Source organism: Platichthys flesus, chromosome 13, assembly GCF_949316205.1.
Source record: "Platichthys flesus chromosome 13, fPlaFle2.1, whole genome shotgun sequence".
Lineage (NCBI taxonomy): Eukaryota > Metazoa > Chordata > Actinopteri > Pleuronectiformes > Pleuronectidae > Platichthys > Platichthys flesus.
Window position 1 is genome coordinate 24,092,896 of NC_084957.1, and position 26,480 is coordinate 24,119,375.

The 26,480-nt window shown below is 41.6% G+C and overlaps 1 protein-coding gene across 1 annotated transcript; it reads right to left on the minus strand.

Annotated features, from left to right (window-relative positions):
- Window positions 1-38: 38 nt before the first annotated feature.
- On the minus strand, window positions 39-23,908 carry tmprss3a (transmembrane serine protease 3a). The gene is made up of 11 exons (XM_062401930.1): window positions 23,111-23,908; window positions 19,231-19,347; window positions 18,438-18,561; window positions 17,264-17,383; window positions 12,220-12,266; window positions 9,914-10,079; window positions 8,064-8,233; window positions 6,251-6,346; window positions 5,987-6,129; window positions 1,431-1,583; window positions 39-187 (listed from the first exon to the last, which is right to left on the minus strand). The coding sequence occupies exons 2-11, from the start codon at window positions 19,265-19,267 to the stop codon at window positions 143-145; spliced, it is 1,101 nt and encodes a 366-aa protein (XP_062257914.1). The 5' UTR covers window positions 19,268-19,347; window positions 23,111-23,908; the 3' UTR covers window positions 39-142.
- Between the last annotated feature and the right edge of the window lie 2,572 nt (window positions 23,909-26,480).

Genomic DNA, 26,480 nt, shown 5'->3' on the forward strand with positions numbered 1-26,480 from the left:
CTTGACTCTGGCTCCATCAGATTGGTCCCCAAACAGGAATGTAATGGTTCACATGCTCTGTCATTCTGCTGTGGCACAGTTTGGGTGTATAGTTAAGTGTGATACTGTCCAGACAGAATCCAGAGATGTAAGTACAGTGTATTTAGTTGTCTGTACTCAGAGTTGGAGAAATGTGGGCCTCTTCTCTCTGAAAGACAGAAAATGAGTGTTTAAGACGAATATACAGATATGGAAACAAGAAGACTGATGAGCCATTTATCTGATGTGCCTGTTGCAACTGAAAAGATCATATCTTTCTACCTGTTGGTCCATCTTTATAAAACTTATATTGCAAAGTATCACTCAATTCAAGATTACAAATTTTTCAAAGCCAACAAATTAAAGTCCATAACATTGATTTCATTGTCCATCCAGGAGCAACAGGTGGCACTTAAGAGTTGGTTGAGCTTCAAAAGAAGAGGCAATGGAATGGTAAGAAGTTTATCTTCAAATCCCCTCATAAAATCCCTCATCCGTATTACTGAAGTTCCAGTCCATGGGTAAATTGTGATGAATTATTAAACTAAAGGCAGACATAAACAATTTTTAGCTTTTCAAGCTTAAAATAATCTGCTTTTCTAAAAAAACAGAGTAGGATTTAACCGTTCTACAGTTAGCAAAATTAAGACTAGACCAACACTTAACACAAGTCTAAAATATATTTTTTTTAACTGGCCCTAGCACGCTGGTGCAAGCAGCAATCGCTAATTTACACCTTTGGTTTTCATACTGTGATGTAAATATTTATTGGGATTAAGTTCCATAATCTAAATAATAATGAACACACTATCAGGGTTACATCATGAAATCGTGAAATTCATCTATATTTAGTCAAAATATAGATGTCGAAATTCATCTACATCTAGTGCTTATTACTATCGCATACTGTGTCTGGCAGATACATGCAGACAATATCAGGAATCCTCTGTAGAACCTTCGGCTACCAGGTTTCCCCCTGTGGGACCGGCTCTGGGTTTGTGGGGCAGACACCAACTCTACATTTAAGGTTAGACTTAAAACATTCCTTTTTGATAACATTTAGTTATGGGCTGGATCAGGCAGGCCCTGAACAGCCCTGCTGTATGCCAATACTTTTGAGGGAACTCCCATTTCAGTCTCTCTCTAAAAGAGTGACACAATGAGGCATGGCGGTTTCGGCAGATCGCAACCTTTGAGCTAGTCTTTGTCTTTGTTTAGAGAAGAAGAGCTCTGTTAGTTAGTCCAATCTTATGAGTCTTACCTTTAGGACCCACATTCCCCTTCCTTTATGAAGATTCTCATAACTTACTCATTAGTTACTTTAGACCTAGGATGTTATATGAATACGGAAAGACCCTATTTCTCCTAAAGAGGCAGGTAATGAAACAGTGCACAGCTTGTCATGTACTGACCTCCATCTGTTGGCGGATCCAGCTGAGTGACTGTGTTATGCGTGTGTAAACACCTGGCTTGTTCCTCATGGCGCAGCCAATGCCCCAGCTGGTTGCTCCAACCAGCTTCCATACAGATGATGCCTCACAGGCTAGAGGACCTCCGCTGTCCCCCTGAGGAAAGACAGCACCCTTCACAAATGAGTAAATTATTTTCACATATTTTACAGGTTCCCTGCAAAGGTTTATTTAGAATTCATTCGGTTTTTGGTCAAATTAAACAGGGTTTATTTCTCCTGAATTGGTAATGTTGCCATGTGTGTTTGAAGTAGGCAAATGTCAAATGAAAACTGAGAAAAGACGATTTCAAGTGCCCAGCACAAACAGGGGCCTTCAGAGAACACTATTATTGCTATTATTATTTGTTTGGTAATGCAATTAAAATTATATATTTTTTATCTATAAACATGTTATAAAAAACAAAAAAATTCCAGGAGCAGCTAAGTGGCTGTCCTCATCTCTCCAGCTGGAGGCTGAACATGAAGAAGTTCAGCCAAGTAAAGCGGTGCCAGTCCATTGTCAACAACAATATTTTTAAATCAATCCTGTAACTAACAGGAAGCCAGTGGAAGGAGCGCAACACAGGAGTTATATGGTCTCTCTTTTTGTTTCCTTTCAGGAAGCAAGCAGCAGCATTTTAGATTAGCTGCAGTGAACCCTTAGTTTTTATATTCAAGGGCAAGTAGATTTGGACATCATCCAAAACAATGGAAAGAGACATAGAATTTCTCAAAAATGTATGCCAGGTGCATGTGTAAATAGAATAGGATGGGGCCTAGAACAGAACCTAGACCAGGAGTTGCCCTACAGGGTAGCTCTCCTGCTAGCACACAGAGAAGAGTACTTAACCCGTTTCCAAAGCAACCTCGTCAGTGCTTCCGCTGTGGCCAAATAGGACATATATGTCATGGCAGTGTGACAAGCCGGACGAGCCAATGCCCACAGGTGCGTCCTCCAGCAGTCTGCAAGCAATCTTTGCTGCTCTCCTTGGGGAAAGTGCAGACTGCAGGCCGACCTGCCCCGTAACTCTGGATCATCGTGATGTAGAAGCCTTGCTCGATTCGTTTGTGTACATCGTGAGTATCCAACTGCCAGCGTGGGGCTGAGAACTACCAAAGGCACATTTAATGTTATAGTGGGGGTTATTAAGAACCTCCCTGTCCCCTTCCTGATCGGTCAAGATTGCCCAGCCTTCTCCTTGCTGTGGAAAGTGGCAGAAAAGAGGCGTAAGATAGAACCACGAAAACGTAGGTTTCTAGGCACAAAAGCTTAAAAGTCAGGGGTCAATCCTTCCAAGCCATGCGATTCCTCATCTGTTGTAGCTCAAGGTTTTGCAGCAGACTCCAGTGTTGGGGATTCAGAACCAGAAGAGCCGGCCGACTCAGAGCTGCATCCCGGGTCAAGAGACGATGAGGCCTTGGACGTGGAAGCGAAACCCCCACTGAAAGGTCAGTTTGGAACTTGGGGGTGGAGAAAACCAAAGAGAGAATACTACAGAGGTTCTTTTGGCCAGGTATTCACAGGGAGGTAGAGAATTTATGGCGCAGTTGCCCTGAGTGCCAGGTCACCGCTCCAAAACCAAGATACAGTCCTCTCATTCCCTTACCCATCATAGAGACTCCTTTCAAAAAGGTGGGGCTGGATATTGTAGGGCCACTACCCAAGAGTGCTCGAGGTCATCAGTACATCCTTGTCCTGATGGACTATGCAACCAGGTATCCAGAAGCCCTTCCACTTAGAAAGCTAATGCTAGGCAAACAGCAAATGAGCTATTCCTTTTCAGCACTAGGGTAGGGTTACCAAAAGTAATACAGACTGACCAAAGGACTCCCTTTATGTCCCGTGTCATGAGACAGTGGTGTGCCCTGCTGCGAGTGAAACAGGTCCGAACCTCTGTATATCATCCACAGACGGATGGATTAGTGGAAAGGTTCAACAAAACTCTTAAAAAAAATGCTAAGGAAGGTAGTCGGCCAAGATGGAAGAAATTGGGATCAGCTCATCCCCTACCTCCTGTTTGCAGTTAGGGAAGTCCCACAGTCCTCCACTGGGTTTTCGCCTTTTGATCTGCTGTATTCCCACAAGCCAAGGGGCCTGCTAGACATCGCTAAAGAGACCTGGGAGGAACAACCATGTCCCCATAGGACCATGATTGAACACGTGATGGCAATGCGCACCCGAATGGCCGCCATATTTCCCATTGTGAAGGAGCACATGGAAAAAGCACAGAGAGATCAAAGAGCTGTGTATGATAGAACAGTCCAAGCCAGGGAGTTCCAAACAGGGGACAGGGTCTTAGTTCTGGTGCCCACCATAGAATGTAAATTCTTGGCTACCTGGCAGGGACCATACAAAGTCATTGAGAAGGTGGGGGATGTTAATTATAAAATACGACAACCCGGAATGCGCAAAGGTGAACAGATATACCATGTTAACCTCTTAAAAAAATGTCATGACAGAGAGACATCGTTTACTGGCTGTTTCCCAAGGGAGCAAAGATAATTAGCCCGGGAAGCAGTGAGTTTTGGTCCCGAACTTTCCCCTCACCAGCTACAGCAAGCGAAGGAGCTGGTGGAACGCAACCATGATGTTTTCTCCTCCCTTCCAGGCTGCACACACCTGGTGGAGCATGAAGTACGCACCATAAAACATCAAAAACCAGTACTCATGGCTCCGGACTTCAGCAAGGAGTTTGTGGTTCAGGCAGATGCCTCTGAGGTGGGGCTGGGGGCTGTCCTGTCCCAGATCCATGAGGGTGAGGAACATCCAGTGCTTTATTTGAGTTGTAAGTTGCTGCCAGGAGAGAGGAACTATGCCACGGTGGAGAAAGAAGGTTTGGCGATAAAATGGGCCCTAGAAACACTCAAATACTATCTGTTGGGGAGGAGGTACACAGTAGTAACGGATCATGCTCCATTGCAGTGGATGGCCAAAAACAAGGAATCTAACAGTAGGGTAACCAGATGGTTTCTAGGGCTCCAACCTTTTAACTTCTCTGTCATTCACAGGCCCAGTCGTAGTCATGGAAACGCTGACGCACTATCCTGCCGTGATGCCTTTTGGTCCTCATTCACCCTGCTGAGGACGTCGGGTCCGAGGGGAGGGATGTGTGGCATCACAAGGGACCGGGTTATAGAGGGGCATTATGTGCCTCACTCTGGGAGTTGCTACCTCTCCACAAGATGGCTGCCGGGAGGACTGCATCTCCAGAGAAGGCACTGCTGGGGGAGGTGCCAATGTCTCCCTCATTAAAGCTGGAGCTCAGGTGTGCGAGCGAGGAGGGAGAACAAAGGAGTGGAGATCACCACGCAGCAGAGAGCAGGAGACATGGACAAAGATCCTTTGGAAAGGAACCCCCTGAGAAGCAAGTGGATGGAGGACTTGTAATTATACTTTGATGAATTTTATATTTTTGCTTACGGAGAGACTTTTTGTTAATTAATAAACCGGAATTTGTTTGAAACCCTTTTTTTGGACTTCTCTCTGCTTCTGTGATGCACTGCCCTACACCCTTCTTAGTGGTTAAACCTACGGTGATACCACAAGGTATTTAACCCTTACTCTTAAAGGTAAAGGGCAGAGGATGTCACACCTTGTCAAAGCCCTACGAGCCAAATTCTTATTTGTGAATATGGGCTATACAAATAAAATTTGATTGATTGATAAACAGATTTCTCTGCCAGTTTGACTAACCAACGTCACTACTTCTTGACTCTTCACAATGGTGATAAAATCCGGAGAATTGGCTACAGAGTTTGCCACATGCACAACACAGTGGGAGGTTTTCTGCAGAGATGTGTTCACAACAGCAGCACATCCTCTGCATTATTCAGGCGAGAGGTGGAGCAGCCAGGCGGAGACAAAAGGGACGTATTAACTCTGCTGCAGAGATCATGCGATAATGTTAACAGCACCCCATTGTCGGCTCTTCACCACAAACTCTCTTGACATCTTCACTGGTGTCTTCTACGTGTCTGTCATCACTTTTTAAGTGAGAAATTTGTTTTCTTAAGGTTTATTTTTTTTTGCGTGTGTCGAGTGTCAATCCCCCCACTCGCTCACAATGCATCCAGCGGGGGATCCACCTCCAACCTGTAGGGCTTTGAAACAAATAAAATGATTTTAAAACCAATATGAAAATGAACAGGCAACCAGTGTTGGGACTGTGCCCCGTTCACCTCTGATAACCCTTCGACAACGATCATCTGTTGGAAGTTGATCCAGTAGCTCTTTACGTGTCACATTATCATTTACTTTCAAAACTGCAATCATAGATTTACTTTCTTCCATTAAACAAGTACAGAAATCTTAAAATGTTCAGTTGTTCAGGTGTTTATCTCCGATCAGAACTGTAAATAGGGTGTTTTGTCTTTTCAATAATTTATGTAATGTGATTTTAATTCAGAATTTTTAATCCATTAAACTTGTACTGAAGCTATTCCTGTCATTGACGGTTTCTCTGATGCTCTGAATCACTGTGAGCCTCTATGTTTAATGCTTCAAAAAATCTGTATAACCTGACATGAGTCAATTCCTCCTTCCAGATACCCTGCACAGATCATCCCAGAGGAGATGAAGCCATGGTAAACTTCTGGCTGGTTGCAGGTTTTAGTGGAGAGAAGCGGAATCATGGCCGAGCGCAGAAACACACTGGTTTCTCCTTGGAAAAATGACATGGACAATTATGTGTTAGCGAAAGACAAATAAGCTATGACAGGTTATGAGTTATAGCTATGAGTAATGCAGTTTTCATATTAGAGCCAGTTAAGGCCGTTTCTCACCATCACCCTCAGTTGCTCCCCATCCAGATATCCAGCACATGGTGCCCTCCACAAAATCCTCCCCATGGTTAGGCAGGCAGATGGGCTCCACAAAGCCTAAAGAGAACATTAATGGACAACATCTACAAGTCTAACAGGCTGTGTGTGTGAGTTCATGTACTTTTATCTTTGTGAGGATCATTTTAAGCATAGACGCTGCAGAGTGGGACATTTTTGGAAAGTGAGGACATCACTTTTTAGTTTGAATAGTTAAGGTTAGGGTGTGGGGGTTAGGGAATGTAATATGTCAGTGAGTGTCCTCACTAAGATGGAAGTGTTTGTGTGTTGTATTAGTAGTAATAGCAGTCCTAATAGTAGTAGTAATCATCATCGACCATCATTGAGCTAATGTGTAATCATATCATGACACCAAAATTCTGTTCGAGCGGGCAAATCTCCAGCAAATCTTCTCTTCCCACCCAATCTACAAGAGGAGCGCAAAGGTCTAGCTTCCAGCTCAACTTCTCAAGGAAACCTCCTCGCCCTTCAAGCTCTACAAACTCCTAGTAGTGATTCGATGTCCTGCAGGAGAGCTTCAACCAGCGACTGAGCCACAGCTCAACAGAAACCTTACAACAAAGCCAGAAGACTTCACACAACCGGCAGGACGAACGGCGAACAGCAACTTTCTCCCTTTCTAAGGACTGATAACATAATCTGGGCTTAATAATTATACTAGACTAAGCAAGAGAGAGGCGGTGGACTAGTGGCTGAAAACTTGGACTATGGGCAGAAAATTGGGAAGACATCAGACTGGAAGGTCTTTGCTTCGACTCCTTGGAGTAATAACAAAAAAATTTTACCTGGACGGAGTAACAACCAAAAAAAAATCCGACCCTGGATAGACAACACTTGGATCTGTTCAAAAGTCCAAGAGGATTCTCACTACCCCACTGTCTAGTGCCCCAGAGCAAGGCACCTTACGTTGCAAGGCACCTTAATTGCGGGTCATCCAGATTTTTATGTCCTTGAGACATGCTCGAAGTTTAGTTAATTGATTACTTTGTTCTGGTTTTATTGACAAGTATAACTGAGTGTCATCCGCATAGCAGTGGAAATTTACAGAGTGTCCTGCTGGCTTCACACACTTTGGCGTCACATTAATCCTAGAGTCGTAGTTGTGTTTTGGGTTTATTGTGCTATAGGGAATGAAACAGGAAATCTGAGGTCCGGAAATGATGTTGTTCGGAAATGATATTGTTCCGAAATGCTGGCGTTAGTGGACCAATCACAGCCAAGGGCTATCCGTAGGCTCTCCGCCATGCCGACGTGTAGTTAGAAAAATCAGAGGTGCAGGAAAAGCTCTCTGTGGAGCCCGGAGAGGGCGTTCCTATCTGTCCGTGTCTGTCAAAACGGAGAAGCACACATAGGCCTTTAGGAGCCCACAGGAAGGTGTTACTCTTTTGGTCAACCACCATTTTGAGAGCCCCTCATTTACATAAACACACACACAGACTCACATACATATCTGTGTTTTAGTTCGTACTCTGTTAGTAATTTGTGTTTTATACTTTATTATATTCATAATAAATGTTTTTCTTGTCAAGAAACTCTATAACCTAATAAAATCTTTAAAAGTAAATATTGAGATTTCTATTTTATTTTGATAACCAATATATTGAACAGAGAACTGTTGACCATCTGGGCACTTCCAATAAGTCTGATACTGCAAATGCTGAGGAGCAGTAGCAGAGGTCTTGAAGCCTTTGCACTATGAAAGGATGGTGGCATGCTCACCAGGATCTTGGAAAAGTATGACTTTCAATAACAATACCATTAAAAACAAGTGGCATGGTGAGTTTCATCAGTGCAATGTCGAAATCCAGTCCTTTTGGCCGATAGCGGGCATGGTAGATGATCTGCTCTACAGCCAGAGACTGTGCCCCGTGGACTAGTTGCTCCGTCAGCCCCACATGGACGACCCACATGGATGGATCTGCAAACCTGATTAGAGACAGGACAGAGGACGTGAAGCACAGAATTCATGTCAGTCAAAGTGAGGAGCCAAGTTAATTATATTTTTACAGAGTAATGTTTCCTTTCACTGCAGTTTGATGTTTTGCTAATTTAAACAAAATCCTCGAAAAATAAGTAAAAGTCAAAAATCAGTAAAAAATCAGTAAAAGGCAGGCAGGCACTCAGACAGTTCAGTTCTGGGTCGCAGATCTCCAAATATGTAGACTTGACCCAGGGGTTCTGGCTAAATGAGCAGCACTGGGAGCAGGCGACAATTAACAATTCCTTACACAAAAAGTCGGGCAGGGTATTGGCACGGTGCGTAGATCCTCACCAAAGAAAAACACAGGCAGGATTGAAGAAACACTCAGCACTTGGCTGGTTAAGGTCATACTTTTCAGATAGATTCCAATTTGTACATTTTAACAATGAATCCTCTATGAACACAAAGGTTACTCATCGAGTTCCACAAGTCCTTGCATTTTTCTCCTTATATATCATTCCTTTAGGCAACATCATCAGACAGCCCCACATACACGCCGTGTCTTAGCTTCTCTGCATTAGCTCCCTGAATAGAATTAAATATCCTGATCCTCCCATACAAAACCCTTACAATCAAGCCCCTTCATATAATAGCTCATAACACTGTATTGTTCACATACATGTAGATCACTTTGGTCCCAAAATACAGGATATTTAATTATCTTGTGGTTCCTAGAGTCTGTAAGAGTAAAATAAGAGGTAGAGCCTTCAGCTTCCAGCCCCTCTCCTGTAGAACCAGCTCCTACTTTGGGTTCAGGAGGCAGACAACATCTCTACATCAAAGGCTAAACTTAAAATGTTCCTCTTATAATTAAATAAAAGCTATAGCTAGGAATGGATAAGCTGAATCCTGATTGTAAATGGTTTGTATTTTTATAGCACTCAAAGCGCTTTGCAGAACAGTTCATAAAGTACACACATTCATAAAGTGCATCTATGTGCCACAAATTCATAATTTCTTCAGTGACTGGTTGACAGTTGCCCATTTCTATGTTGGTAAATGTTATAATCAGGGTTTCCCCAAATACCACCAGTTTCAATTTAAGATTTTTGAAAACTATTTCATAAAGTACAATGGAAAGCATGTCTAGACGATATGGACAAATATGTTCATTATTTTCGTAATTTTCTGACAACCCTCAATATATAGCAGTATTTTTTGACCATATAAAAGGTTACATCAATGCCACCTGGAACCAGATAAGTGACATCATAAAATTGGATAACAAATTAAAATTTATAAATTTTAAAAGTTTTGCTTTATGTTATTTTTCGACACCTGCCCAATATGGGCCAATGAGATTATATAGCTACTGTAGTAGCAGTGACATTGAATTGTGCTAGATTGTATCTCCTTACAGAGGACATGTGAGTACTCTTTTCAACCTTTTTTCACAATCTGGCTGCTTACAATCCCAACATCACCCACGTAATGTAAATAGAGTACTAATTAGGCAACTCAGATAAGCATCAATTATAAGAGAAAGCGTATTAATTTTATTAGATTGTGGAGCTTTATAAGGAGCTCTTACTTGGATTTTGCTAACTTACATACTTTGCATCTCCTTTGGATGTGCACATTAACATCTCATTTGGTGATTGTTCAAGTTTGTTTGTGTGACTCACCCATACACACAATGTGCCGCAGTGAGGATCCAGCGCGACGTTATGATGGAGCCTCCACACAGGTGTTCACTACTGTAGTGGAGGCTGACTTGCCAGGGGAACTGACCCGATTTTGAGATGTTCCCTCCAACAATACGAGTGTTGTACTGAGGCCTGGAGCCGCATTCTGGAGAAAAACATGACAAGGGTCAAATTCAACAGTTCGACAATTCCAAAATCAATTCAAATACACTGGGCTGAGCTGGCCTTTATAAATATGAGCCACCCAACCAGCTACCCAGTCAGCTAGTAGCAAGCGTCCAAGTCTCTTTGTGTCCAGCCTGATAGCACACTGCTAGACTGTTGGTCTGACTCTGACCTAGAGGAACCAGACTTGGATAAATCACCATTTAGAGGGCCACTTCAGACTATCACTCCTAGATATATTAGAAGACACCTGTGGCCACAGAGACAACAAACTTCCAAACATTGCCAGCTATTCAGCTGCCAGCCCACTGCTCAGCCCCAGGTTCCCAACCGCCAGCCTAGGCTTAAAAGGATAGTTTAAATACAAATTTGAATTCACTCATTATCTAGTCACCACTATGTCGATGGAGGGGTGCTTAGATTATAAATCCACAAAACACTTGCAACAGTGGTGCAGCAAAATTCAATACAATTGAAGTAACTGGGGACCACTTCTTCAAACATATAAAACCATGAAATGCCTCATTTTTTTCTATAATCTTTGTACAATAAAGAAGGAGTCAACAGTTACTTCAACTGTATTTGATTTGGCTGCAATGCTGTTTAGCCCTGAACTCCAAAAGTGTTTTTCAAAAACTTCACCCATCCCCCATTGGCATAGTGGTTAATAGATAATGAATGAATTTAAATTCTTCGGTACACTACCCCCTACAGGCTTGCAAGCTACCCAGTGCCACAGAAATTCAGATGCCCATACCAACAGAGACTCAGCTGCCTAGATATATAGAGTCCTCACTGCAAAGGGCTGCCAGTGACACCAAGCCAGAACCTGATTTGAGGGTCCCTACCAGCAGACAGTCTGTTCCAGTGTAGGGAGTCTACTCTTGTCTTGCTTCAGGGGTCCTAGCTGATATCTACTCGGTCCTGGCTGACGCCACTCCTGTCCCTCATTTTGTGTTGGCTGTACAGCCGCCTCAAACTCTTGTTCCTGACCCTCAGTTGGTGGACTGGCAAATTTAAGATCCTTTTCTTGGTCCTTAGTCAATAGCTCTATGTCATTGATCAGACTGGCCACTGCTCATAAACCTCCGTTTGTGGTCCAACCAAGTCTTTTTATGTTTAGACTGACCACTGCTCCTGATCCAGGTCCTGCTTGCCAGTCGGCAAACCAGTGACCACCAGTTGCTGGTCCCCGGTTAGCTGTCCCTGTACCTTCTGGGCACCAGCAGCCTTGGCAGTTGGCCTCATGCTCTACCTCCAGAGAGATTTGGACTTCCCTGGCGGCCTCCTGCTCTGCCTCAGGAGAGGTTGTGTGTCGTCTCCTGCCGCCGCTCAGTTGCTGAGCCATCCTCCAGAACTGCTCTGCATGTATGCCCTTCCTTCCCCAAGGCTGTCCTCCAGAATGGCTCTGCCTGTGTGCCCTTCCCCGAGCCACTTGCCTGAGTTCTGTTCTCTGTCAGCCCTGTCTTTGCATTATCCCCCCCGATTTGTCCTGTTGTCTGGCAGCCGCGCCATCGATCAGGGTACTTTCAATATTCAGCTTTTAGTCTTTAAGTCTTGCCTTTAACCTCTTTTTTTTTGTATTTCAGATACCTTCGCCTGATCTAACTGACTATATGTCCACTATATCAGTAAGCCGGATTAAAGACAGTTTAGGTCATAATTTGTAGCCTGTTTTTAGGTCCTCATCTGTTAATCAATCTTTACAACATTTTTTATATTCCTCACAAGTCATCTGATCTTGTGTAATATTTAAATTGAAGCTTATAAATATTGCTCCAAGTTAAGAGCAGTCTTGAACAATAAGATCAGTATCAATCGACGGTGCATGCAAAAAGAGAATCACTCAAGCATCATAAACAAATAAATGCACACACTCATGTAAATACAATAAACTCAAGTAGAATTATAAAGGATTTCACATCATGAATAACAGCAATGAGTTATTCTGACTGATTTAAAAAAAGGATAGAAACCACAAACACAGAGGAATCACACTCATATACAGTGCAAGCATGCTAAAACAATTCACACAAGCAAAAGCCCATCAACTCTATCTTAAAGTAAAAAAGAGCCAGGACAAGAAGATTGATCACTCAGTCTTGAAAATGTTTTCTTACCCAGACATTTCAGAGTGGTCACCCTCCCTGAGCTGCACTGAGTATTACTGTGATGACACAGGAGATGGAGGTCAAAACCATAGAAGAACCAAGTAATCTTTGAAGTATGATAAGCTAAGATGTTAACATCCAGGCACTTTACATATCAGGAAAAACTTGCAGAATTCAGAAGGTTCAAATGCATATAGAAAATAATCATTGTTATAGAGCAGGGATATTCAGGAATAGGGGATTTCCTCATGCAAAGCTTTGGAAATTCAAGATGTCTAAATAGTTTGAACATTTAGTGCAATATATGATGAAATATTAGATTTATCAGTGTCTGTGCATAGTCAACAACCAACTGTCAAATCCAAGACTGTTTACTGCAATAACAATTTAACAATATTTGTCACCAGCTTTTCACATTGAACTTCAGGGATTATAAAGACGGACTCTGTACCATAACGGTTAAATTAGAAATGCAAAATTAAGCCGTTTTCAGAAATAAGAACTGGATGTCCACAAAGTTGGGTCCAGACTTTCTCCAGAGTTTGCCTTTCACATATGAATAAGAACTACTGCAGTGCGGTTGTATGCCTCCACCAATCGGTGCAGTTTCTGTCTACATATTTCTACATCATTTTTATTCCAGATTCATATAAGGTCAATGCAACCTTTACCTCTGACCACTGAAATCTAACCACTTAATCTTTGAGTCCATGTGACAACTGATCAAAAGTTGTGCTTTGATAGGCCATATTTGACATCTGACCACAAACATTTTATCAGTTCATCCTTGAGTGGAAAGCGAAAGTTTGTACAAATTTGAAGAATTCCTTCAAAGCGATGTTGCATTCACAAGAATGGGACAGATGGACGTATGGACATATGGACAGGTGGAAAACCTTAAAACATGATGCTAACAATGCAGCAGGAGATACTGTGGTCAGACTCGATCACAAAACAGAAATCTCTGGAGAGATTACATTACATTACATGTCATTTGGCTGACGCTTTTGTCCAAAGCGACTTACAATTAGTACACTCAACATTCATGAGGGGCCATTTACGGGCTCAGTATCTTGCCAAGGACACTTCGGCATGCAGATGGGAGAGAGTGGGGTTTGAACCGGCAACTTTCTTGTTGAAGAACCACCACTCTAACCACAAGGCCACACCACTCTAAGCACTAGGACACACCGCCCCAGTGAGATCAGGTGAGGGGTGGCGCATCATGAAGCAGGCAGTCCATTAACCAGAGCTTTTACTAGGCTGGGTATTAAAACACCAAAGCCTCTCATTTGGAAACATGAGTTCTAACATATAGCCCGGGAGATTGTTTGGAGTTCAGTGCATGTCAAAAAGTGACATAGTTGACTAATGTTTAGCCTGGTTTGGGATTGTTTTATCCACACCATGGGAGATGGCCATATACTTCTCAGAGAAAGTCTCAGGGATGTGGCCTTACTGCTCTTTATCAGGGGTGGGGAAGTTAATCAATCATAGAATTACAGAATCAACTATGCTTGAAGTCTTTCTCATGAAAAAACTGTTGCCAGTCTTAGAACTCGGCCGCCCAGATCATCACCTGTACCAAATCATCGGATCACATCACTCCTGTACTCATCCAACTTCACTGGCTCCCTGTACAATACCGCATCGACTACAAAAATCTTATCCTCACCTATAAAGCTCTCCACAATCTAGCCCCCACTTACCTCTACGACCTCCTTCAGGAATACACTCCCCCGCACCCTCCGCTCATCCTCTTCTGGACTGCTAACTATCCCCACGTCACGCCTCAGTACCATGGGTGCCCGAGCTTTCAGCTGCTCAGCACCCAGGCTCTGGAACTCCCTCCCCCCACACATAAGACAATCAGACATCATTCAAGTCTCAACTCAAAACTCACCGGTTCAAACTGGCATACTCTTTATAACTGGACCCTGTGCACTTCACTTGTTTTAATGTTGTTCTTATCTTCAATGTTTTTATCTTTTATCCTGTACTATTCTATTGTAAGGTGACCTTGAGTGACTTGAAAGGCGCCTCCAAATAAAATGTATTATTATTATTATTATTATTATGATTTTTTGCACAAGAATGGTCTGTTGTACCCTGTTTGGGACTGGTATCAACACTAACATCGGATCATAAGTGGACAGCCCTGAATACGGGTGTTCCACATCTGGCATTATCTGGTTGCAAATTAACACGTATACATCATATGTGTTAGTTCAGACAAAATTATGTTTACACAGTCTGAGTGACGAGAGTCATGGTTTAAAGGGGACATATGAAAAATCCACTTTTGTAGTGCTTCTACACGTTAACTTGGGTATCTGGCATGTCTACCGTTCCAAAAACTCTGGAAAAAAACAACTCCTGCGATTTGTTGTGGTTTCTCTATGTCAGAAACTATACGATAGAGTGCGTTGAATGGGATTACGACCAGAATTGACGTCACAGTCGGTCTACATGGCATAGCCCCCCCGCTACGGTTAGCAGCAGCAGGCTAACAATAGCTTGCTGTTAGTTGCATCACTTTCTGGAATGGCTGCTTGTGAACGTTTTTACAGCAGTATTGCATGTGGAACCCCAACCGGGAAGCATCGGACTGGGAGGTGGGGGGGAGAGATCCCATATCAGGTCCAGAGTGGAGGAACATGCTCTCGGAGTCGTAGTTTGTGTGTGTGTGTGTGGGTGAAAATAGCACCGGAACGTGTTCCGGTGCCCCCCCAGGTCTCCGGCTGCATTGTACCCGTGCTTAGGCGCTCGCTTAGCAGACAACCTCTCCTGTAATGCACCGGGCGGCGAAGCGAAGGAGGAGGAGGGGGGGAGAGCGCTGCGCCTTATAACTTTTGTGGCCCGTACAGATTTGCTCCACGCACCCCAAGCTGCACGAACCGGTGCCGGTCTCCAGCTGCCCGTTGCCGACTCCGTCGCTCGCTTTAAAATATACTCATACCTGGGGTTTTAAGTGCATTTCGCCGCAAAAGTTGCAGCAGTGTTAGCCTCCAGAGCTGTAGCCCCTCCACGATCCGTGTGTGTGTGCGTGTGTGATTGCGCTCAGAATATATGCCCTGTATGAATAAATATACACATACAATTATATAGTGTATACACATGTCTAATACATGTATTTAAATAATGTACATCTTTATCAGAAGATGTAGTAGTTTGAAAATTGTAGCTTCAATGAAGAAACACAACAAACGGATACAGAAATATATATGTAGGACAGTGACTTAAAATGATTTTAACAACCTTAAATATGCTAAGGGAAGATTTAAGACGTGAAACTGGATGTTTGTGCGTGTGTGTGTGTGTGTGTGTGTGTGTCTGTGTCGGGGGCAGGGCGGTAAGAGGGGGGATGGGTTGTTGGTGAGAGGGGGGGCGGGACGGTGAGGGGGGGGGGGGGCACTCAAAACAGGTCAATCTGAGGAAGGCTGTTTTAGGCAGGGTAAAAAGGGTGCTGTTTTAAATGATCCTTGTGGTATTTTACCCAAAAAATGTTAAAGACATTTCATTAAGACCCCAAGGAGCCATATCAACTGTGGTAAAATGGGCATAATATGTCCCCTTTAAGTGTGTCGGCTTGTGAGAGAGGAGGTCAGCAGGTGCTGAATGAACCTCGTACAGTTACAGTGAGGCAAAATTTGACTATTAGAAAAAGTTGTGGTCAGTGTTACTTTTGATGTGGCCAACGCCAAAGGCGTTGTATGGGCAAAGATACGAGTAGCTTTCAGATCGATGCTGCCTTAAATGGTTGGTGAGCTTCCTACATGCAGGACCCTTTGCCTTTCCGTCTTTGTCTTTTTTTTAAAGTAAAGTTAAGCCACACTTTTGACCGTTTATCGTGGCTCATCTTAGCCATTTTAACCATGCATACTAGGTCGCGACGAAACAAATGGACAGCCTGTTGCGTGGTACATGACGTAGTAACATAGGCAGGTCCTGGCAGATACATGCAGTTTAGGAACCGATAAGCAGAACCAAATTTATTTTCCGGTTAACCGGTATTTTCCATTTTGGATTTGGTTCTAATTTGAAAGCGAGTTTCGGTTTGCAACCCTACCAGGTAGTACAATATTGAAGAAGCGAATGAGGGGAAATGGCTGCAGTATGCAGACATAGCATTTGAGACAGAGCAAAGTGGCTTGAAAGCAATCGTTTGCCCTGTGGAGGTTTTCTGCAGGGGTGTCATTGCAACATCCACCATCAGGTTGCTCAAAGATCTGGAGATCCATGGACAACTCTGCGCCAAACCATAAAATGAAACATCACACACTGCAGAACGCTACAACCAATGGCTCGAAAGATCCCAACTGGTCCCCAAGTTGCTAGGGAGATTCACTCAGATCTGATCAAACTGTGGTGGGCCTGCCTCAGAAGAGGATGTCTTGTGATAAAAAGGCTGAACTCCTGATGACTTTAAGGTACACAACTAAAGATATGTCCCTAACATCCGCTGGTGGTCTCTTACATCTGATAACATCAACTGGCGGCAAAACACACCAATTTGTCCTATGTTCTTTAATTTGAAAGCATTTATTATAAAAAGACTAAGAGGCAATGATGTCTGATCTACTGAGCAGGCCACAAGTAGGCTTTAATAGTACCACCATACAAGCCAGTGGCCAGTCATATATATCCATATATAAGTTAAGCCTGTATCATTGATTACAACGCCGAACACTTGATTACGCTCAGTTACTAAGGGAAGTTATGTCCCTAACATCCAATGGTGGCAAATAACATCATCTAACATCAAAATCTGGTCATATATTCTAAATGAATAGTTCCGGCTCAGGTGAGACTTGAACCATCCCTAGGCCTATAACCGTTATACTGCTATAGGCCTATAACCGTTATACTGCTATAGGCCTAGAATGCTGGGGGAACTCCCATCATGCAGTGAGAACTGTTTTGAGCAATATATGTTTATTATTCTGTATAAACCTTTTAAAAACACCAGGATTTCTGAGCAAATGTATGAAATTGACCATTAGAACAATTAGTCTGCATTTTTCCTTTGTTCAGATGGGAAGGTGCTTTGTACCTGAGGGTTGTGGTGTTCTGGAGTTTGATGATCCGTGACTTATTCAGGCTGATGGACACCAGGTTTTGCTGAAGTTCTTGCTCAATGGATGTTAAAGAAACGAAGAACGACTCCACATACCTGACATGACAGAGAATGTAGAGCTAAAGATGAGACTGCATGTGAAGGCATTAACTGCTGCATTCCATTTCTCATGACCACTAAGAATACACATGCCAAATGTGAAGTCGACAAGTCGATAAGTGAAATATGCAGACAGACAGACAAGCTCTATTGTTGCTGTAATGTGTTCAGCGGTATTACAGAGCTTTTATTTTGAGAATTTGTTAACTTGGGTCTGAAGATTGTATTGATGCTAAATACACTTCTGAAATAGCCAACATGCAATACTAAAAAATAACAACTGCAATTGAAGATATCAACCATGGCAAGCACTATTTAATAACAGAACCTTGTAAATTATGTTTATAACATGCAGGGGAGTTATTTATATGGTAAAATTTGTAATATTGGCAAACCGCTTGTAACATAATGTTGATTTTATGATGGTGGCACACTCCGGCATACACTGTTAAGTGTTAATGTTTTATGAATTACTTGAGTTATTCTATATGTCACTGTTTATAACCCATGTTGTTTATAATTTGCTGGATGAGCTGCTTTTTAAATAATCAGTGTCATAAATTAAGAGTATACCAATAAGCACTATACCCAATGACTTACAGGTCCTCTGGAAGCATACACACCAATAACCAAACTTCTGGATGGAAGAAAATGTATTAGAAATGTTACTATGAGTAGTTGTGGAAAGAAGTTATGTTTGGCCTGGCAGTGAAAACGTCATGCTGTTGCCTAAATCAAGGTAGTTGAGGCTATTCTGCACATGAAGTCTTAAATAAATGTCACAAGGATTTCATTTGTGGTCTCAAAAACCACCACTATCCATCTAATAGTTGATGAGACATTTTACTCCGGACCAGCATAAAGAACCAGTAAACAAGTGGGTTATGGTTTCTAAGCTGTAAAAAAGAGTTCTGAACAAGGAGCAGGAGTGTCCACGTAAGGAAAACAGTTTGAACAAAAAGTGGGCACAAGGACAAATCTGCTATCACAAACAAATAACATACAGATAAAAAAGAAAAAGTAATCCAAAAGACTTAGTTCCAGCCAGGACCTTGTGTATCCCAGCTGCTTGCAGGCAGAGACACCAAGCCAGTTGTTCCATTCCTCTGAGCAGACTGTCCTCCATAAACCCCCTTTCTGGACCTGCAACACAGAGCTCTTCCCACTTAAACGCACTGACATCCAGACATCAACAGACAGACAGACAGACAGGTAAACAGACAGAGAGAGACATATTAATTACTTGCCAAAAGTCATGTTTGTTCAACTTTGATTTCCAAACAGGCAAAGCAAGCAACTGTGTTGTGTCTACGCGGTTGCCATATTGTAAGGGTGGAAGTATTTAGAGATGTGTATTTCACCAAAACGTCTAGGTATAACTCACTTAACATTTTTAACTTTGATTTGTTAAAAAACGTGTTTAATTGATTGCGCCCATGTCCAGTGTGCAAGGAGTGTGTCTGTGTGCATTTGGTAAGTTGGTGACAGGATGCGCCTATATATTCTAAAAACACCATCACCACACAAATTACACTTTAAATTTGTATCATATTTGGCCTTAGATATTAATGGAAGTTTGTCTGTATCTCTGCTTTTATTGTTTATTGTGTAAGAAGCACTTTGTAACATTGCTTTTGGTGCTAAACAAATAGCTTTATTGTTATAATAATAATAATAAGAAGAAGAAATATTATAGTTTAGGAAATAGAGCATTGTTTTTGTATTCTGATACATATTTGCCATGACTGAATGACACTGATGGGTTTACAAACAGCAGATTCAGTCATCGATAATACACATCTAGTCCTATGTGTTTAAACTGTATGTATGTATGTGTGTCTCACCACAGCCGAGCTCATCCTCTCCATTGTCACAGTCCATCTCTCCATCACACTGAGCTGAGGAGCTGATGCACTGAGATGATGAGCCACAACGAAACCTTCCCACACAGCTCAGACCAACTGTATATACACATAGTGAAGCAGGTCAAACAAAGTTAAAGATACATTTTTTTCGCAATTATTTAAAGACCAAAGGTGGACCAATATCGAGTGCGTTTCTCATAATGTTGTCAGCACAGTTCAGGTTGATTGTAATACAAGAAGGAAGGATGGAAAGAAGAGGAAAGGAACTTTATTATTTACTAATTCTCCATATAAGGACATCAGCTTGTCATGAAGAAAGCAGTACAAAGATCAGAGAAGTTGAAGTTATCAGAGGGAAAATGTAAAATAGAGAAGAATTTTACAGCAGAAATTGAAGTAATTGAGTCAGAGGTGGAATCCACAAAAGGAACACTTCTCTGTAGCGTGTCCTCCAGAGTGACGATGTTTTAAACATTTTTAAACCTGGGCTGCAATAACTGAGGTGCTAAATGCTGTACCCTTCACAGAGCTGAGGACATTTCTTGATTCTTGGATGTATCGCAACGTGGACGTAGACTCCACAGAATATTTATATGAATAACAGCGCTGCTCTAGGATCAGGATAGACGCACATTAAATGTCTGGTCCTCCTGTGTCTCTGTCGGAGTCTATTTCTTCCAACTCCTCTGACCTGTGCTCACATACTAACAATAAACACTGATCACAAGTTATTAGGACGCATACAGGACTGACGTTTACTTAATGATGGTTTGACCCACTAGTGGCCAGGTTACTATCTACTAGGTCCAATGAGGAGCTGAAGGACATAGACTGTAATAACCATAAATGAAAGTACACAAGATATACAAGTTAATTTCAAAATGTAACTTTACTAACTTAAAGTTGCAGGTGATATTTAACAAGCATTTGAAAAAACAATTTGTATGAAAATAAAAATTGGGCCATTTAAAGTATTTTTCCTGTGATCAGTCTTGGTGTGTTTTGTCAATCCACTGCATTTCATCTGTAGATAACAGTCACTGTTCCTGTGACAGTTCCTTAAAAGAGCATGCACCCTTTATGAGTGTATGTAGCAGTCCGGGTGACTACAAAGGTTGTTCTCACTCTGTCCATAAGACCTGACCAAGGCCGGACATTGTCAAACTATCAATTCTGAGTGGATGCTCTCCCACTAATAGCTAAAACTACGAATTCTAAGAAACTGACTTCTCACTAATTCTTGAAGAATAATCCTTGATGTGTATTTTAACCCTTTATTGTTACTGGGTTACACGTTTAGTTAAAAGGGTGCGTGCTTAGATATTTCAGGTGGGCCTTCATCATTTGTGCGTACGCATTGGTCTGTGGAAGTTCTATATTTGTTCATACTCTATGAACAATTTTGGGTACGAAATTATTGATGAATTCCAGATTTGTGCATCATACATTTATATGCAAGGTTTAAGCACAGATTTGTGCGTACGCACTGTTTGTGATTTGTTTTTGAACTGCTCAGTGAGGGACAGCATTATTTCATAAGTGGTGGCAATGCAGGAAACTGGTCAGGGCAGAGGCTGTCACACCTTGTTAAGCCCTATGAAACAAATTGGGATTTGTGAATATGGGCTATGCAAACAAAATTTGATTGATTGAATTATATATTATACATATGTTTTGTTTAAAACTTTTTTTTATATTGTATTAGTGTCATTTTTCCATGAAGTGATGGGACTGCAGCAGCTTGAATAAAACTCATAAAGGAAGACTGATCAATGACAGTGACAACTTCATTTAGAGTTTAGTCAAAGGGCTCTTGTTTCTGCCTTAGGAAGTATTTTTATAAGCAGTTTAATTCAACAAAATATTTGTGAAAAGTTATTGTTAGAAGTTACAAAGACAAATTGATTGGGCATTCAATGCACCATGTACAACCTGTTGAGATATCTATGTTTCTCTGTATCTTGTGACTATATTTTACCTATATCCTGTGAATAAATATTAGCAGTATAATCTATATAATCAATAATGCTTATGCTACAACTGTTTCTTTTCTTGGAATGATGTCTATATTTTTGACTCAGACGCAGGGTCAGGCCCAGAGCACGTCCTCAGAAAGAGACAAAACAGGAAACCAGCCGTTAGCAACTGACTGGTAACCAGGCACATGAGCAGGTGCCAATCTGAGTGTCAATCTGACTGCAAAATACAATTCGGAGAAAGTGTGGGATGGAAATTCATCTTGAGATTTGAAATAATGAAGTTCTCAGACTGGAGTTGCCATTGAGTCTTTGTAATGGTAGGCTCTGCAGAGTTTGCACAACAAGCACAGGTTCTCAGGAAAGAGAGAGGACATGCCAGAACTAATACAAAGAGATGCTTCATAAAACGTGGTGAGAAAAATATATGAAATCCTCCTCTGTGTCTAATCTGCTCTGTCCCACCGCTGTAGCGGACTCCCTGTTTGCCAAGGCCACAGTAGTGATGTGTTTGCAAAAAACGGCACTTTGAGAAAACAGTATACATCTGGTCAATAACTGAATTCCCTCAAACAAAAAGAAACGCTTCTGTGCTGCCCCCTGTGTCTTTATAAATACTGTGGACTTAGGATGTGTGTGCGCTTCTTCTGGACATGATCCACTGAACTTGGTGACATGTCCTGTAGAACCCCAGAGACTCTCTGTAAGTATTTCATTGTTTTACAATAAATGTTCAATTTCCAGAACTTCATGTATAAGTGTCTAATTATTCCTTCTCAAATCCTGGATCAACAAACACATTTGTCCAATCGCCGGAGGCGAGGTCAAGTTTAGTGCCTGGCGACGACAAACCCTAACTCTAACTGGAATATTTTTATTTTCATTTTGGTGTCAAAAGATAGCATCAGAGAAATGCTTCCTGTATGTATTATAAATGTGGTGTGAACATCCAGTAAATCTGCCTATAGGATCCTCCACATAAGATATTGTGAAATATGTGTTTGCAGACTGCTTCAAGCTTGTTTTAAAATCCTTCTCTTTTGAGCCATGCAAAATTACAATAGGCCTCATGCCAGGCCATTTTTATTATTCTTATCCTATATTTCTCAAAGTTTTTTGTATAGTAAGTTTGTATGAACATTGCAAGTCAGATTAAACAAATGCTCCCAACTTCAGAGAAGCGTGTAAATTACCTCTGTACATGATGAATGCCAGTTGTGCGTATTTGAGCGAACACGAGGATAGGAAATAATTTTAGATGTTATTTCCTAGTTATATACTAATGTCCATTAGCCTGACGTTGTCATACTCACAATTCTAGTCAGAATGTGAGTCTGAGACCATTCCATTGGGCTGTGATTATGGGGCGTGTTTCAACCGAACCAGGAAATAAAATTCGTCTTAGCTCAATTGGATAGACCTACAACCAATCAGAGCAACGTAGAATGTGACGTATGTAAAGTGACGCATAGTTGTTGTCAACAGAGCTCAGCTGCACGCATGCTGGAAGATGTAGAAGAAGATCAGTAAAAACGATTTTTGCCGGGGTTGTAAAAATAATTTAAGGATACACGTAGAGCTTACCAACACGATCAGCATTTTTGAGAGAAAGTTAATGTAACAGCCCCCCCCCCCGAACATGACGCAGAGTTTCTCTACTGATGTCACACGGCTCTTTATTGTTCACTTCATCGTAGCCGTAAATACACCGTAAAACTGTAATGACATTAAGTATACGATATTTTAATCCATAAAACTAAACACAAACGTTAAAATACAATAAACAAACAAATCACCACGAGACAAGTCTGATGCGTTAACGTGACATAGCGACTCCCGTTCCGCGCTACTTGCAGCAAAGTAAATGGTACCAGCTTCCTTACCTCGTTCCGCTGGCGAGGGGTGTTAAACTATAGTTTTTGACAAATGCCGCACAGCCCGCATCCGGTCGTTGTTCCTGTTCCTATCCTTGTGCCGGCGCTGTACGGCAGGTGTCTTATTGCACTGGTCCGCAAGCGAGGGATCTGGTGCGTCTATTAACATGGTCCGCTCCTTAAACTGCAGGTATTTATGCGAGGGGAGTCGCTACGTGTAAAACAAAATAAGCCCAACACAAAATAACAGAATAAAACAGTATGCATAAAGTGGCAGGTGTAGCAGTCAGTTACAGTAAAGGTGAATGAACATACGAACAAGTTCTCCGTTTAGGATTACAGCTCCACAACACATCAAACAAATCGTATCGCATTTGTCGGTCCTGTAAGAACTTAATAACACGGTTGGAACGCGACATTCCCGTGTCCTTTCTTCTTCGCGACCATCGGGGCCAGCTGATAGATCAAACTTTTTCCGAATCCCGTAGGAAGGACGGCAAAAACATCTTTTCAATCTACAAATGCCTTGATCGCATATCTCTGTTCCTCTTTCAAAATTAATGCGCTGTCGATGTCTCCAAAACAGACTCAATGGCAGCATCTACACATCTCAGCTCTCCAGCGGCAGGCATGTTTGTGGAAAACAACGTCAACCCAAGTGCACTTTGATGACTTAGTTGATTACGTTACTGTTGATCATCTGTCCATCATCGTATAAAGCCCGCCCTGACAATCTGATTGGTCCGAATGATTTCGAACCGGGCATAATTTCTCCCCAACGGAGCGACTCCAGATCGAACTTCCCGACCTCAAATGTTGTGGGCGGGGCTAAGTTCGTCTGGCATCCAGGCTAAATGTCCATATAAAAGGCATCACTTTGAATATATACTAATGTCCGTATAAAAGGCACACTTCCTGCCTCATATGTCAAGAAGTGTTTATAACCAAAAAATGACATCAAAGAGGCAGAAACAAGACCTTAACACAATCAGAGATTGAAGTCCTGCTTTAAGCGATACAAAGAGTAAAATTAAAATTTTTTGCAACATCAGTAGTGGTCAGGGGAATTTGGGTAATCTGGGACATTTTTTGCAATTTTTAATTCTGTGAATTATTTTGCAGAAAAAATGGTAATATTGAGCTCAGCATTAATAAAGGGAGGAGATTTATGCTTTTTTTAAAGCATAATATTGTCCCAGATAACAAAGTGACCTGTCCCAGATTATGCAATTAAGGCATTTTTTGCCATAAGGAACTCTTATACTAAAACATGTGGTGTAAATAACTTGTTTCAAGTGGATCTCTGCTGCGACTGATACATTACATTTAGCTGATGGTTTTATCCAAAGTGACTTACAATAAGTGCATTCAACCATAACAACAAGAATCAAGAAAGTAAAATTTTCTTCAAGAAAGATACAGATGATCAGAGCATTTTAATTGATCGACTTGAAAAATTGATGGGCGTGAAAGGGACAATGCAAGACTGGTTGAAGTCTTATCTGTGTAGTAGAACCTTCTCGATTTTGTTTTCTCCAGCCAGGTTAATATTACCTGTGGCATTTTTCATGGGTCTCTTCTTGGCTTTTTACAGTTTTCAATACAAATCCAACCATGGAGTCATTTGTATGCAGATGATTCACAATTGAAGCTAAGCCAACGTTCAGTCATCAGGGGCAAGTGAAGGTATTTAACGACCCGGCTGCAGCGAAGAACTTCATTGAGCAAAAACCTTCGAAAGGCTACTATGCAAAATGCAAACGTAGAGTATGTTCCATGATCACTGAACTGTTACCACGGCGATCTTTTTGTTTTTTTCTTCTTAATGTGTAATTTGTTCTGTGCCGTGGGAGCCAACGAGGGGCTGTGTTTTGGAGAATTTCTCCCTGCTTTTTCAGCCGGTGGTCCCAGATGTGGATGAGGGTAACTCTGCTTCGTTTGGGGAAGCATGTGGTGGGGGTTTTGTTTATGTTCATGTTCTTGTTAACTGTTAATTGTATTTTGTGTTTGTTGATGCTGCCTGCCAGGCCGAGTGCTAAGTTTATGTTCGCTTATAGCGTAATTATTATTTTCTTGGTCACTATTCAATCTCCTGTGTTTAAGGTATCATAAATGAGTAATATGCTTGATTCTATATCCTTGCTCTCCTGGAACGTCCGTGGGTTAGGTCACCCGGTTAAGCGTGGTAAAGTATTTGCACACTTAAAGGCAATGAAATCCGATATAATTTTCTTACAAGAAACGCATGTTAAAGCCACCCGGCACAGGAAACTGAGGGCTAACTGAATCTCACAGGTCTATCATTCTCCTTTCACATCTAAGGCTAGAGGTGTGGCCATCCTTTTCCGTAAGAATATACCTTTCCGTTTTCAGTCGTCCATAATTGATCCAAATGGCAGGTTTTTAATTCTAACTGGATATATAAATCTACTCCCCGTAACACTGGTTAATGTCTATGGGCCAAATATAGATGACCCCGCCTTTTTTTTTGTAAATTGTTCAATTTAATTCCTGATAATGATTTGAGCCATATAATGATTGGAGGTGACTTTAATTGTTATCTTGACTAGGGATGAGCGAGTGCAGCATTATCTGTATCTGTATCTGTATCTGTTAACCATATGAATTATAATTAAAGACTAAAACAGTTAATTAACATTAATGGAACCGCCCTTAACTGGTTTAAATCGTATTTTTCTGATCGCTCCCAATTTGTGCAAATTAATGATGAGTCATCTGTGCGCACCAAAGTTAATCATGGTGTTCCACAGGGCTCTGTGCTCGGCCCAATTTTATTCTCATTATATATGCTTCCACTAGGAAACATTATCAGGACACACTCGGTAAATTTCCACTGCTATGCGGATGACACCCAGTTATATTTGTCAATAAAACCTGAACAAAGTAATCAATTAACTAAACTTCGAACATGTCTCAAGGACATAAAAACCTGGATGACCCGCAATTTTCTCTTATTAAACTCAGACAAAACAGAGGTTATAATACTTGGCCCCAAACACCTTAGAGATGCATTATCTAATGATATAGCTGCGCTAGACGACATTGCCCTTGCTTCCAATGAAACAGTCAGGAACTTGGGAGTGATCTTCGATCCTGATTTATCCTTTAATAGTCACTTAAAACAAATTTCTAGGACCGCTTTTTTCCACTTGCGTAATATTTCAAAAATTAGACATGTCCTTTCACAAAAAGATGCAGAAAAACTAGTCCACGCCTTTGTTACATCGAGACTGGACTATTGTAATTCATTATTATCAGGCTCCAGCAGGAAGTCGTTAAAGACTCTACAGCTTGTCCAAAATGCTGCAGCACGTGTCCTGACGAGAACAAAGAGAAGAGAGCACATTTCTCCAATATT